The sequence below is a fragment of the Physeter macrocephalus genome, chromosome 15, assembly GCF_002837175.3.
Source record: "Physeter macrocephalus isolate SW-GA chromosome 15, ASM283717v5, whole genome shotgun sequence".
In the NCBI taxonomy this organism is placed as follows: Eukaryota; Metazoa; Chordata; class Mammalia; order Artiodactyla; family Physeteridae; genus Physeter; species Physeter macrocephalus.
The window spans coordinates 78,550,405-78,564,680 of record NC_041228.1 but is presented as its reverse complement, the minus strand read 5'-3'; the positions used below and the strand labels follow the sequence as shown (position 1 = coordinate 78,564,680).

General features: G+C 42.5%; 1 protein-coding gene across 3 annotated transcripts in view; it reads right to left on the bottom strand.

Moving 5' to 3' along the window:
• Nucleotides 1-318: 318 nt before the first annotated feature.
• Nucleotides 319-14,276, bottom strand: part of RB1CC1 (RB1 inducible coiled-coil 1) — a 60,787-nt gene continuing 46,829 nt past the window's right edge. For 2 of the 3 annotated variants that reach the window (XM_024126985.3, XM_024126984.3), the window contains 9 exons: nt 12,788-12,953; nt 10,301-10,409; nt 9,989-10,217; nt 8,817-8,871; nt 7,559-7,606; nt 5,429-5,487; nt 3,626-3,762; nt 1,315-1,385; nt 319-563 (listed from right to left, as the gene is read on the bottom strand). In XM_024126985.3, coding sequence (XP_023982753.1) covers nt 486-563; nt 1,315-1,385; nt 3,626-3,762; nt 5,429-5,487; nt 7,559-7,606; nt 8,817-8,871; nt 9,989-10,217; nt 10,301-10,409; nt 12,788-12,953 — 952 coding nt within the window. In that variant the 3' untranslated portion in view covers nt 319-485. The remainder of the gene's footprint in view (nt 564-1,314; nt 1,386-3,625; nt 3,763-5,428; nt 5,488-7,558; nt 7,607-8,816; nt 8,872-9,988; nt 10,218-10,300; nt 10,410-12,787; nt 12,954-14,276) is intronic. The other variant, XM_028500710.2, reaches the window with a different exon arrangement.

Here is a 14,276-nt window from a genome sequence, read left to right as displayed (position 1 = left end):
AACTCAAAATTATGATTATCTGCATGCAATAACACTCCTCTTTAAATAGTTTTGAAGAATTTATACATTTTATAAAGAATGTGTTAAAGAGTGCAAGTTTTCTGATATTGATTTCACAAAAGGACAAATGCTGGTAATAACAACTAACACTGAATATCTAAGTTCAAGCTAAGGTATATGTAACAGGCAAAGAATATGGCTGATCATAAACCACAATGCACGGGGGTGTGTGCCCTTTGAGAAAGTGAACTATTTTGGTCCGCATTTCTAGAGTTACTTGGGTAGAACAACAAAAACGAAACCATTTTAACTCAGCCAAGGGTTTTGATGAATTTATTGTTCCTAACATGTAGCCAGGTAAAAAGTAAATGACATACACGAAAGAAGTATGCTGTCGCGCTGACCTGCTATTTTTGGAGTGATGAACGAGCACTGTTGGGACAAATCAGAAAAACGTCACAGAACGTCTCAATTTCTTCCATAAATTACACTTTCTTATTCCATGACACAGCTTTCACTCTGTAAAACTTTGTCCCCAAAGGAACTTTAAATCTGTTTTGTGCCTAAGACAGAAAGAAAAGGGTGATTAAACCGAATTACAGAGGTGCCATCCTACCACGCTATGCAATGCTTGATCATTGTGGGGAGAGGGGTATCTTTGTCAAAGGACACAGATCCACCCCTCACCAGATGAGCATAGAACAGACGAGCCACTAATACTGACGGAAGGGTCGGTAATCACTGCTAAATAATACAGTACAAAGTGAGCCATATGTTATTATTTTAAACATCAAAGAAACCTCAACAACACACAGGTCAAGTTCTATTGCTGTTTTGGTGCACAGGGTCCACAAACGAGCTAGGAAGACTGCTCACTGGATCTCTCTGACTCTACAGCACTGACACTGCCGACATCAGTCAGGTGCATGCTGAGCCATCAATATCTCACATTATCTTTCTTCAGTGGGGGGAGCATTATAAAAGTAAGGAAACATCAGCTGTACCTACAAACAGATTAATCACCAGTTATGCTGTGTTCCTTTTTTGCACATGAAAACACTAGTAATTTAATACTCAGAACAGAAACTTGTTGTAGTTTTTCTGGATATGTTGATAGCTTGTTGGCCATCTACCTCTACTACTGGAAGGTAAATCACATAAATATTCATAAAATTGCTGGTGCAAACTCACACTCATTAAATTCAGGCCTAATTCAAGTGAATTAGAAGGCCAAGAAGAGCAGTGTTCTGCATAAAGCATCCTGAGAATCTTCTTACAACTCCTAGGTCCACGGCCCACGATGGGCTTATTTACCTTTTTGGCCTGACAGTACTCCTTCTCCATCACTTTTCCAAGGACCCATGGTCTTCGAGATGCACCTGAAGCTATGGAATCAAACCATTAAATTCTTTTTGAAAGTACAACTATAATTATTCATGAAAACATAACTGCCAGAGTCAAAACAGTTTAATGACATTCTCAAGAGTAAAATCACAGAAATGCATAACAATTTATAAAACAAAACTGAATTCGTTTTACTTTTCAACCACTAATTTTGGCTTCAATTACTCATTAAGTGCAGATGGTAAGTCAAACCACAGAACTGACAAAGTTCAAGAAACAAAAAACACAATCTGAGTACAAATCATGAACAAATAAATCTAGGAATTCTAAATTAGCTCAGCAGTGCCACCTACTGAAAGTGCTAACACATGACCTTTTCTGCTACTGAAAGCAGACAGTTACAGACAAAATTTATATTCTAGGTTCAAAGCAAAGCATTGTCTTCTTTTTTTTGGCACCGCAATGCAAACACAGTCGGTGCACAATAAATAACTAATAAGGATTAAGGATGAAAGAAAGTCTACAGGGCAGTCAGTACTTGTGTGGAGGGGAGATAAAAAAATGTGGAAGGAGACACGATGAAAAAGCTAGTTTCTCACACGGCAAAGTGTGTAAGAGATAAATACTCATTCTCTTTTAAAATTCATCGGAAGAGAAGCTGTCATAAAAGAGTTGATTCCAAAAGTATTCGACCAATAAATTACCTGTTAAGGGTAAAGCCTCTGAGAAGCATAAACCTTACTTGGCATGATATTAAAAAAAAAAGCTGTCCTGAATAAACCATCTGAAATGAACATACAGATACTACCATGTGATACAAAGATAAAAAAGCTCCTGGACCACAGGATATGGCAAGTCTACTCTAAGGACTAATAGAGCCCTTCAAGGATAATTCACAATTTCTGAAAAGAATCATCTAACACTCATGTCCAAGGAGTGATGAGTCCCCGTCACGGGCATAACAACGCCCTGGTCACCACACCCCCCCCAGGGCAAGGAGTCAGTAGGCAGCATTACCCCAACTGGCATCCTGTTCTGTATGTATACATGTACGTATGTATGCATGTATGTATGTAGGGAAGAAGGGAGGGAGGGAGGGATGGAGGAAGAGGAAAAAAGAGGGGGCTTGAGTTCTGTGGTAAAGTAAGACTATTAAATTCTTTTCTGTGGCACTTGTAAGAGTCTTTACAATGCAAACGTGCGTGGTAGACAGTGAGCGGTTACTAGATGTAAACGCTGAACTCTTCCTGTTCTTAGGAGATGCAGAGTGAAGTAGTTAAAGGGGCAGGATGTCACTCTGCCTGGAAACAAACGTGCGCATGCTTACGTAGAGCCGTGGATCAGTACATTTAGACGTGCACAGGCAGAGGTAATGCAAATGGGGCAGACTCTGGGTGAAGGAATATCGGGCTTTTTTATACTGTACTTATTTATGCAACTTTTTTGGTAAATTTAAAAATCATTTTCAAATAAATCTAAATAAATGAAAAACAAAAAACCTACCAAAAAAATTAAAGAAAAAAATCAAGTTCATTGTTTTCAACGTACAAAACCAGTAAATTAAGTTGCAAGCTTCTCTTCTTATTTTTCACGGTCACATTCTACATAACCCACCGCCAACAGCCATGGTGGCGCGATCGTGTGCGGCCTACTTCAGAGAACGGGCATATGACCATGTTCACAAGTCATTCCAAACAGGAACATCAAACCAAACGGACACACAGTCTTGTTTTTGAATAATTCTATTTAGCCTAAGTATCCCAGGGTACCTATTCTGTTCTTTTTGAGTTCTTTAAAGATCAATGTAATAGATGATAGTAATATACTAACTGTAATTTAGTATACTTTAACAAAGCTTATTGCCTTTTTAAAAAAATTTACTGACAAGTTCAATGAAAGAAAAAGGTAGAAACAGGATGATAAAGAGGAGAGAAAAAATATCTTATAATTTAAAAGAATTTATTTTTGCCAAAACAAGTAATGCCCTTATAAACAAATGAGCATGTTATACTGAAGCTTAAATAGGTATGAGAATTTTAACAGTGGAATTCTGCTATTGCTAGAGTATGAGATATTTGACCCAACATCAGCAGAATCCAAGAAAATAATCTGGATAATGAAGATTTTAGAACAACAAACAAACAAACAAACAAAAACCAGATTAGGCAGAGTTCCTGCTTACCTATTTAATTCTGATATAATTAGACAACATGGGAGAAGAATCTTCAACATATTCTCTCCACTCTAGGTTTATTGTTTTGGTTACAGATGTGACACTTACCCCCCTCACCTGGTTTGAGGTCCAGGGCAGGCAGCGACTCTGAGTGCAGGAAGTACAAGGTGGGGCTCACGGTGAAGAGCACGTAATTGTCATGGCGTTCGTCCAGGATGATGAGGACCAGATCTCCCACCTGAAAACTGAACAAAGGAATGATTTCACTGATCTAAGGAGTCACCTTGATTCTGCAATGTTCAACGAAACATTCAATTAACAATGCAATAGGAAATTTCATATTTACATGATTTTTTTTTTTTTACTCTACCCAGGCCCTCACGGGAATGCTGGACATACACAGACGCTCAAAAGCTAAGTGAGCAACCGCCAAAGACCCAAAATTTTTAAAAATAAAATTTCCAATACAATCTACTGTTTAAAAGAACACAACCCCAAAAAATGCTTGGGTGAGGGGGAGAAAAAGAATACCCATTATAGCTCATCTAGCTATAGAAAGAAGGTATTCATCCTAATCTTTCATTTTACAATAATAAACATAAATTGAGGGAGCAAACTTAGTCACAGTGGGAAAGAAAGAACTACCTTACACTACTTCTCCGGTCTCCAAGTAGTCTCCTCAATTTGAAAGAAAACCCAACTGAACCAGCTGCATGTACTTAGTTAGGCCTAAACAAGTCAACAGCGATGACTGACTCGGGGTGAAGCCAGGAAGGAGGGAGCAGGAAGGAAAGAGTAGGTGTGACCGCCTAGGGTGTCTCAGCTGGTATCGTCTCTTCAGGGTCCTTCAGAACTGTCGTTTGGAATATCAGTTCAAAGTTAATCTAGATCTAAGATAACTTAGTGGGTCCTGTACCTAATAAATCATTAACATCACTGGGGAAACTTTAAAAACGTAACAGTCTATCATTCGCTAATTATTTATCCTACAATTAACTGCCTGCCTAAAAAGATGTGACAGGCACTGTTTTGGAGGAGAATACCTTAAAAGAAGGAAGACAGGGCCTCTCTGAGGCAGTTTTGGTTTTTTTTAAGCTCATCTCTCTCTAATCTTTGAAAAACCTTGTATCAATTTGACTTGACATACAGCTGGTAGATAAAGACTGATACACCCAGCCCTTTCAAATCACTGAGAAAAGATAAAACTCCAACGAGAAGTTAAGGATCAGTAACCGGGAGTGCCTGATAACTGAAAATATGGTCGATGGATCTGTAACAGACAGAATAGAGCGTCTTATTTATTTTTACGTCAGTCCTGACAAGTAGAGAAGAAATGACCAGTACTCCCGAGCTGCGAACAATGCTTTATCAGACACCCTCCTTTCCAGTAGCCCATGCCAAAAACCGATACATTACTGTGGGGTAATTTGGTCCTGGAATATTGTCTATTAAATTATTCAAGTGATAATTTTAACAGTGTATTATGGATTTGTAGCATGTCAATAAAATGAAGTCTGAGAAATAAAAATGAAGAAACATTCCAACTTCAAACATCAAGATTCTCCAATCTAAAATGAAAAAGACTAAGGTGATAAATGGGGTTTAAAAGAGGCGGCACCAGCTGAAAAGGAAGCAGAATCCAAAAGGCTTCAGGAATGTATGTGTAAGTGATAATTAAAGCTATGACAGGAAGGACTTCGAATACAACCCTAACGTTCCCAAAATAGTTTAGAAAAACCTTGCTTTTCAATTAAAAAAAAATGTGAACTACGAATGAGTACAAAACACTCAGCGTGACTGAAGCTGAGAGATTACAGCCACTGAAATACATTTTCATTGACAATTCAATACTACTCAGTTCGGTTTATTATTTTCACAGAAAAAAGCACAAAATACAAATCAAATACTTACTCTCTAATAGCTATCTTTTCCGAATGCCTTGAGGATACGGAGGACATGCTCTGAGACATCTAGGAAGAGAAATGTTGACAAAGCTTACAAAAGTAACATGTTCTCTCCCGATGCACTTACTGGGTCCACACTGCAAACATTTCTTCCAACGTTACACACATTCACGTCTGTGTCCCAGCTTTCAGGGTCCAAACTTCTCTGCTCCATTAATGTTATTCCTTTCCTTCAACAATTACTTTCAGCGGACAAATTTACCTACACTTTTACTTATGTTATTTCTTAATCAGGTTTGGCTGGATTAAAAACTGAATACAGAATCATTTTATTTATAAATACATATTTAACCCTAAAAAATATCACGAGGAAGGAGACTGATGTTTTCGAGAAGAGTTTAAAAGCCACTCTTCCGAGCAAGCATTACACAAGGAAGGGGCTGCTCCCCCTCCTCTCCTAATAAGCATTGCAGGGGGACACGATGGAACGGGACAGGACGGGGCAGGCTCACTGGTCTGTGGCTGCCTCAGCTCGGCCGGGACTCTCTGCTCCTCAGTCAGGCTTCAGCACATTTCTCACACTGTCACATGATACGTGGGACACGGGTCCCAAGGTATCCCTCCCAAGCAGACTGGGGCCAATTATAACCACACAAATCAAGGACAGATAAAATGGATTTCTCTTTGTTCATAAGTTTAATGCTGACGCTCAGAATTTCTTCCATTTCCCTTTGAACACTATGAAGGGTCTCAATTAACGTTTAAAAACAAAAGAGAAAGAAAACAACAAATAATGACTAGAAAGATCTAAAAGTGTATTCCAACCTGTTTTCAAAATCATCCAGAATAGTATACATGCTGCCAATGAGAACAAGTTTAATGATCCATTTTTCAAACTGTATTCAACTCTGCTTAGATTTTCTTAAAAAAGCTTAAGCTCTCCACGTATTTGTGACAAACAAGGGCTTAGACGTGAGGAAGCACTGGCTGAACAGATTTGTCAATCGATATGAAAGCATGAGTGATCCGGAGGCGCCGCTGGCGGGGGAGCGGGTGCGCTCTGGATCTGAAGGACCAGACCCTTTCCCTCCTAAGCCTTTCCCCAGCATCTACTGTGTGCTGTGCACCACCTACTATTCCGGGTGCCAGGAGCACAGCTGTGAACAACGTGCCTAAACCCTCGCCCAGCGCCGCGTCCACCCCGCTGGGGACGCTGCGCGGAGCACACGTGGAGCACGTCTGTTCTGTGCGGCGCCCCCAGTGGCCGCAGGCAACTCCTCCAAGGCTCCTTGAGAAGGGTTTGCTTCAGTAACGGAAATAGCAAATAGCCTTCAAAAAATTGTTTTGGTGATAAATTCATGATTGACAGTCTGGCAGAGCTATGGAATTAATACGTCATTTTTGCTGTTCAAGTTAAGAAAGGCAAACGCAAGAAAGCACAGATGTGTCCCTACAAGACACTTTATTTTTAAAAAAACTCAATTCTAATCAGTACCTTAAAATTTTTCAAAAGTCCTGAACACAGGCCTTAAACTGTTCCTATTTTCTCATAAACTGTCATCATGAGAATTTGAAAGATGAAGCAATTGCTTTATCAAAGCAGGTAAGATTGACTGTAAAACTGACTCATCAAGCACTTGGTTAGATTCACAGGCTAGAGGAAAGCAAGGCAATTTAGAGGGCCACGCAGGGTTCTCAGGCAAGGTGTCAGGTTCAAACACCATGAGTTAAAAAAAGAAAGAAACAAAAGCCATGACAGGCAGACCTGCTGATCCCACACACCTACGGGCGGACGCGTCAACAAGAGCCGCCTCATGAGGAGCAGCTCTGACTATTCGCTCACTTAACTAAGAGCCCTAACCTGACACCACAAACACATATAATTACGCAATTCTACGAGATTATAGCTTATTAATAATCAGAAAAGACAATCTGGGTTTTGCTGCTGCTTTTAACATTGTAAGACCGAGGCAGCGCACGTGGTCAGGCTTAAGAGTCAACTGTCAGCAATGACCAGCGCAGCTCAACGAAAACTACGAGGAAAGAACTAATCACACCACACGGCCTTCTGGTCTTTATAATGAAACGCAATGCAAACAGTTTAAATGTCAAGATCAACTGGGCGAGAAGACCTTACCAGTCTCTGATTCAACCGCTTGTTTTCTTCTTCTTTCAACTGTAGTGTCTGCAGGGGTGGGAAAGAGAGACCCCTGGTTTATGCTCGAAAATATAGTCTGTGTACTCAAGTCCGGTTCTACTATAAAAGGTTTGTGGGGATATTCCTTTCTAGAAATCCTTTCCAACTGTCTTATTTACTGGCTTAGAAGAGAATTAGGGGCTTCCCTGGTGGCGCAGCGGTTGAGAGTCCGCCTGCCGATGCAGGGGACGCGGGTTCGTGCCCCGGTCCGGGGAAGATCCCACATGCCCCGGAGCGGCTGGGCCCGTGAGCCGTGGCCGCTGAGCCTGCGCTCCGCAACGGGAGAGGCCACAACAGTGAGAGGCCCGCGTACCGCCAAAAAAAAAAAAAAAAAAAAAAAAAGAGAGAATTAGAACAATTTTAGGTTTATTTCCTTAAGCCAAGGATTCTCAAAGTTCAACATGCATTAGAACCACTTGTGACCTTGTAACTATGCAGCAACTATCTGAGATCCATCCCCAGAGGCTCTCTTAGGAGGTCGGGCCCAAGAGGAGGAATCTGCAATTATAATACTCACGCCAGCAGATGCTGATGAACCTTCACTAACAAGAGCACACGTGCAAGAGCACAAATCTGTACAATTCTGACCCTGAGTCCTTATCAGACAGTTATCTTGTAGGGAGCTAAAGTGTTAAAAATCTTCAAAGCCTAAGCAATGAAAAGTGGTCTCTGAACAAAGATGTGTAAAGTCTGCAACTGAGAAGAAACCCCTTATTACCATTTTTTTCTCTTCACTTCCATTAATCACTATAAAAACCCTAACTTTTCTTCATTATTCACATATTCTACTTGTGCCCTATTTTGGAAAATAGTTAATATTTTGTTTTTTGAAATTAATATGTGAAATTCACACTTCTACTGTATTGCTGAATCCTGAACTGTTCCTGGCCACTTGGATCAGAGATGACAGGACTTCTCGAAAGTAACCAAAAGAATAACCGTTAAAAAAGATCTAATTTGGGGAAGTCCCTGGCGGTCCAGTGGTTAGGGCTCAGCACTCTCACTGCCAGGGCCCGGGTTTGAGCCCGGGTTGGGGAACTAAGATCCTACAAGCCACGCGGTGCAGACAAAAAAATAAATTTAAAAAAAAACCTCACCTATAAACACAAAGTCTGCTTTCAGCGTAAGGTTTACTTCACTGCATCTCAGAGTGAACATATTTCTTAAACCCTGTGTTTCAAGAAGGCGATGCACTTACTCGTTCCAACAGCATTATCCTCTGCCTTTCTTCAGAGAGCATGTGGACGTTTTCCCTAAGAGAGAATGGCTTATTTTAGTTTAAGTCTTAAAGTTCTGGACTTCACAGTCTCCAATAAGGTTTTGGAAATGTAACTGTTAATTCAGAGCACTTTACAGATTTAAGGGTTTGTACGAAATTTTCAGAAGCAGCCTGTTTAAATTAGGACACATTTTGATGGTGTAGGATGGTATAAAATTTATACCACAGATCCTGAACCTAGATTGATAAACCTTTTGAAATTATGAGCAAAACTTTGTGCATGCATTTTTCTAGGGATAATGTCTTTGAAATTTCAAGCTTTCTCCCAGGGACCATTCTTCTTCTCCACGTTACAGATAAAACGGTCATTCTTGGGCGGCTTCACCATTAAAACTAAAAACAAACAAAATGCCACAAGTCCTTGAGTGAGCTATAAAACTCAAAGCTTCAGTTCATAAAGAACAAACCAAATCTATATAAAGACTACAAAAGTATTCCTGCACGTCTACAAAGCGCTCGTCACTGTCAGGTGTGAATTTGCCCATCACACTGAGGTAGTCAGAAACTAATCAGAAAAGAAAACAAGAAAGAGCGTGCAGGCTGTGGTTTCATTTTTTTAAGCTGAGCCATAACTGACAAGCAAAACCGTAATGTATCTAAAGTGCGCAGCGCGATGGTCTGATACACGCGCGCGCCGTGGGAGGAGTCCCTCCATCAAGTTAACTAACACACCCATCACCTCACATCATTTACCCGCCTCTTTGGTGAGAACACGGCCCACGCTCCACCCCAGCCCCTGGCAGCCACTTTCCTGCTCTCTGCTTCTGTGAGTTTGACTTTTATCTGATTTTACTTCAGTTTCCACACAGAAGTGACAACTGCCTCCCCCCAGCACGGCCTCAGCACGCTGAACGCACCGGCGACCCTAAGGAAGCCCTGCGCCCCTGCCGCCACGGCCTCAAGGCCTGGACCCCCCTGCGGGGTCCCCGCCCGGCCGCCTGCACGCTGCGGTGGCACGCTATGAAAACGTGCCGAAGTGGATTCCCGCACACCATCAGTGGCGCTATCACAGGCCGTGGCACGGAGAATTCACACGCGCAGCTCTCAGGTCCACGGGCCGCGGCCCCCGGCAAGCAGGAAGGGGCACTCACCGGACAGACATCGTGCTGGTCTCCAGCGCTGAGTCCAGCCTGCCTTCGCCGAGGGCATCCGGGGCCTCCGCCGGGGGCTCGGGCGCACAGGCCCCATACAGCTCGGGGGCGGCGGCCACCCCCGGGGAGGGGACAGGGCCGCCGCCCCGTAGCCGGCTGACCTCCTCCTCCAGCCTCTTCTTCTCCTCCAGCAAGCGCGCGCGGTCCTCAGACAGGGACTCGATCAAATCTGCAGCCCCGGGCGGACGTGAGCGTTACAATCGTTGCGTTTGACACGGAACTAACAACGTCGCATTAGGAAGCGTCACTGACCTTTGTCCCGCTCTTGCTGCTGCATCGTGCTTTTCAGCTTGTCACTGAGATCACTGATTATGTTCTCTTTTCTCATTTTCTCTCTTGTTAAAACAGTATTAAAATTGGTCTGGAACAACAGAACGATAACTACTTAAATTATCTGCATGCACAGGGCAGCTAGAGCTAAAGAAAATACGTCTATTTTTGCATGGTGCATCTCTATGGGGAGAAGAAAAAGCTTAATTCACAAGTGATGTTTATTTTGAAATAAAAATGCCACACTGTGGTAAACACATTCGATTGTATTTTCCTAGTTCTGTATTAAGATATGTTCCAATTTAATATTTTGAAAATGAATGCTATTTTCACATTATTGTCCACATATTTATTGTCAGAGGAAAAGCATTAGTAAATATTTCTTAAATTTGGGGGAAAGAAATAAAATAGCCAACACTTTAACCAGTGCTGTTATATACTTAACTGTTTCTTTTAGTGATCTCCCTGCCTCTGGAATCTTCCTTCTGTCCTTAGCTAACTCTCGATTCCACAGTCACATTTTGGACATGACTGTATCCCATCTCCTCCTCTCATCTGGATATCTGCTGATTTATAATGGCTGGACCTGCCACTCCTCGACTTCTAGGAAGGCCTTCTCACTGCGGATCTCATACATACCAACTGCCTGCAGAGATCCCGTGAGCCAATTTCCAAAATTAAGGGTCAAAGATCCTCCAATCAATCATTAATGCCAATGATGCTAGAAACAGAGACATTTAACAAGAATGTGGCATTCCTGGGCCAAAATTAGTGAATTTGTTAAATACTGAGTTAAACTCATTTCTAGCCAGAAAGCAGACAGGAAGATCCCCTCAAAAAGAATATTTATGATATGCCTTTGTATTAAGCCATTGCTCTGTATCATTTATGGTAGAAAATTAACAAATATTTATAATAGTATATTAGATACTTTGTTTTCATAACCTCTGGCTGTTTCTGCAACAGCAAATGGATTTTCAGAAAAGTTTACACAATTTATAATACACATATTAGAAACAAGACTAGTTAAGGTAAGAGCCAACTAGGCCCAAGTAGCCCTTATAAAGCTAGTTACAAATCAACTCAAGTAACTACCACTTAACATCCAAACACCACTTAAAATTGGCAGGTACCTTAGGAGTCACCTCCCCTCTCGTTTGACAACTATTAAAAGAAGAACTACATTTGGATCAGATGGCTGGCAGCTTTCCACGCTGGTTCCCGTCTTATTTCATCTCCCCTTAATGCTGGAAGTCTGCAGTTGCACAGGCTCACAGGAGAACAGAGACAGGCAGCAAGAAAGTGGGAGAGAAAGACCTAGCTCACGGAGGAGGAAACAAGAAAGAACGCACAACTTCAGACTTCTGAAAACAGAGACCTGAATGGCCTCTTCACTGACAATTCTTACTTAAACCTGGTGGCTCCTCCCCAGCTCCGGACAGTTCATTTCCTTGGTTTCCATGAAGCACACTCTGCTTTGCTTCTGGTTACTCTTTCTCAGTCCCCCTTTTCCAGGCTCCTCTGTCTTTCCCCAGGCCTTAACATTTAAAGTTCCTAAGTGTTTGGAACTATACTTGTACATTTGCTTTCTGTTCTCTGGTTGACATTTTTTTTAAACTAAAAAGACAATAAGAAAAGGAAAACTGCACCACACCACATTAAATGTGCACATCAACTGTAACAGGCTACCAGTCTCAGAAGCGTATTCCTCGGGGTAAAAAAGGGTGCCGTGTTACCCCGGCCTGACTTACACCTGCTCTCACACCGGCCTGGCCTGGCAGCCCCCACTCTGCCCCGCGCCCCAGCCAGCGATCCTGATTACGTAGAAATCCAACCGCGTCGCTCCTTTATCTCCTCTCCCACTGCAGCCCAGTTGCAGTGTAATGCTTAGCTGATGTAATGCTCCCTCACAGGGCATCTTGACCCTCAGTGGACTGGCCGCGGCTGACCTCACAAGCGTCAGCGCTCACCACCGATCCACATTAATAAGGGAATCACCAAAGTTCAACAGCCTTCCACCATTACCTACCACCAGCCTATCACATGGATAAGAATTATCAGCATGTAACTTAGAATAAAATTTTAGAGCTTAGAAAAAAAAATTCAAATATCATCTATGCGGTAGTACAAACACTGTCATTTGCAAAAAAACCAAACTGATGTGAAGAGGTTAAATGATGTTTACGAGATCACATAGGTAGCTAAGGAACCAGGAACAGAATTTACACTTCCTAATTTCTGATCTAGCACTGCTTCATTCTGAAGCACCTATGTGACATAATGACCGTTAAAAAGAAAATGCTTCTATCACGAAGAAGATATTTAATAATAAATACCATCAGGATCAATGTGGGAAAATCACATTTAACGTATAAGAAACCCCAGCTACACAAAAAAATTTTACTTGTTAACGTATGTTCATCTCCTCTAGACCTAGAATGAATGCAGTGAGGCGGGAGACCTGCACACCTGTTGCTCAGCAATCAAAGATGTCCGCACATTCTGCATTTCTTCGTTTTTCCTTTTCTCCTGCTCTTCAAGTTGTTCTAGAAACTTAGCTTTTTCTTCCTGGAGCTTTTCTTGAAGTTCAGCGATTAGGCTCGAAGAATCTTCTTTGGTAGATTCAACGGTATGACTTTAAAAATTAAACACAGCATTAATTTTTTCAAAATTACACAGAACTAACACAACATTGTAAATCAACTATACTTCAATAACATTTTTTGAAAAAGTAACCAAATGTATTTTAAGTACAATGTAAAGTCTCTGAAGAATTTTGTCTGGAAATAACGACATATAGTGAATTTAGATTTTTAGAAGACTGTTGTAAGGACCCTGGTCAGAACACTGGGGCGTGTCTGCATGAGAGGTTTCAGCTGACACAGGACGCTAAGTAATAAGAATCCCGTAGGAGTGCAATCGTGCGCTCCCATCGCGTGTGCGTGCACAGGCGGGAAGCACCTTCCTTCCTAGGTGCCCTGCACCTGGGCGCTGCCCAGTGCACCCAGGGGAGTGCTGCTTCTATTTCGGGGTCAGTGCTGTGCGAGGATGAGGCAGGAAGGAGCGGACAGTTCAGGCACAAGGACGTTCAGACACTACTGACTCTGTAAACACACGGTCTTCCCCAACACCCAGGATGAGCACCCGTGACGTCAGTACAGGGTATGTGCTGACCCGCAAGGTGAACGCTCTGGCAGTAAAAACAAAGAAAGGAGAACTTATGGGGCCTCCCTGGCGGCGCAGTGGCTAAGAGTCCGCCTGCCAAGCCAGGGGACACGGGTTCGAGCCCTGGTCCGGGAAGATCCCACCTGCCGCAGAGCAACTAGGCCTGTGCACCACAACTACTGAGCCTGCGCGCCACAACTACTGAAGCCCGTGCGCCTAGAGCCCGTGCTCTGCAACAAGAGAAGCCACCGCAATGAGAAGCCCGCGCACCGCAAGGAAGAGCAGCCCCCGCTCGCCGCAACTAGAGAAAGCCCGCGCGCAGCAACGAAGACCCAACGCAGCCCAAAAAAAAAAAAAAAAAAAAAAGAGAGCTTATAACACAAAGAATGATCAAGAACCATGCTGTGTCGGGGCAGGGCTTCTCGTGGCTTTATGGTAGGCCCTCCTTATTCTTGGGTTCCGCATCCACGGATTCAACCAACCACGAGTTGAAAATATCCCAGAGTTCCAGAAAGCAAAACTTGAATTTGCACAGGGCTGGCAACTATGAACACAGCATCTGCATTGTGTTTGGTATGACAGATAATCCAGAGATGATGTGAAGTGTACAGGAGGTTATACACAAACACCACACTACTGTATACAAGTTGACTTGAGCTTCAGCGGGCTTTGGTATTTGGGGGAGGTCCTGGAACCAATCCCCATGACATCGAGGGACTGTATGATGAGTCTGACCAAAAGTACACACTGTGTCACACTGCTGGAGGCTCCTATTAGAAAATGCTCCAGATTA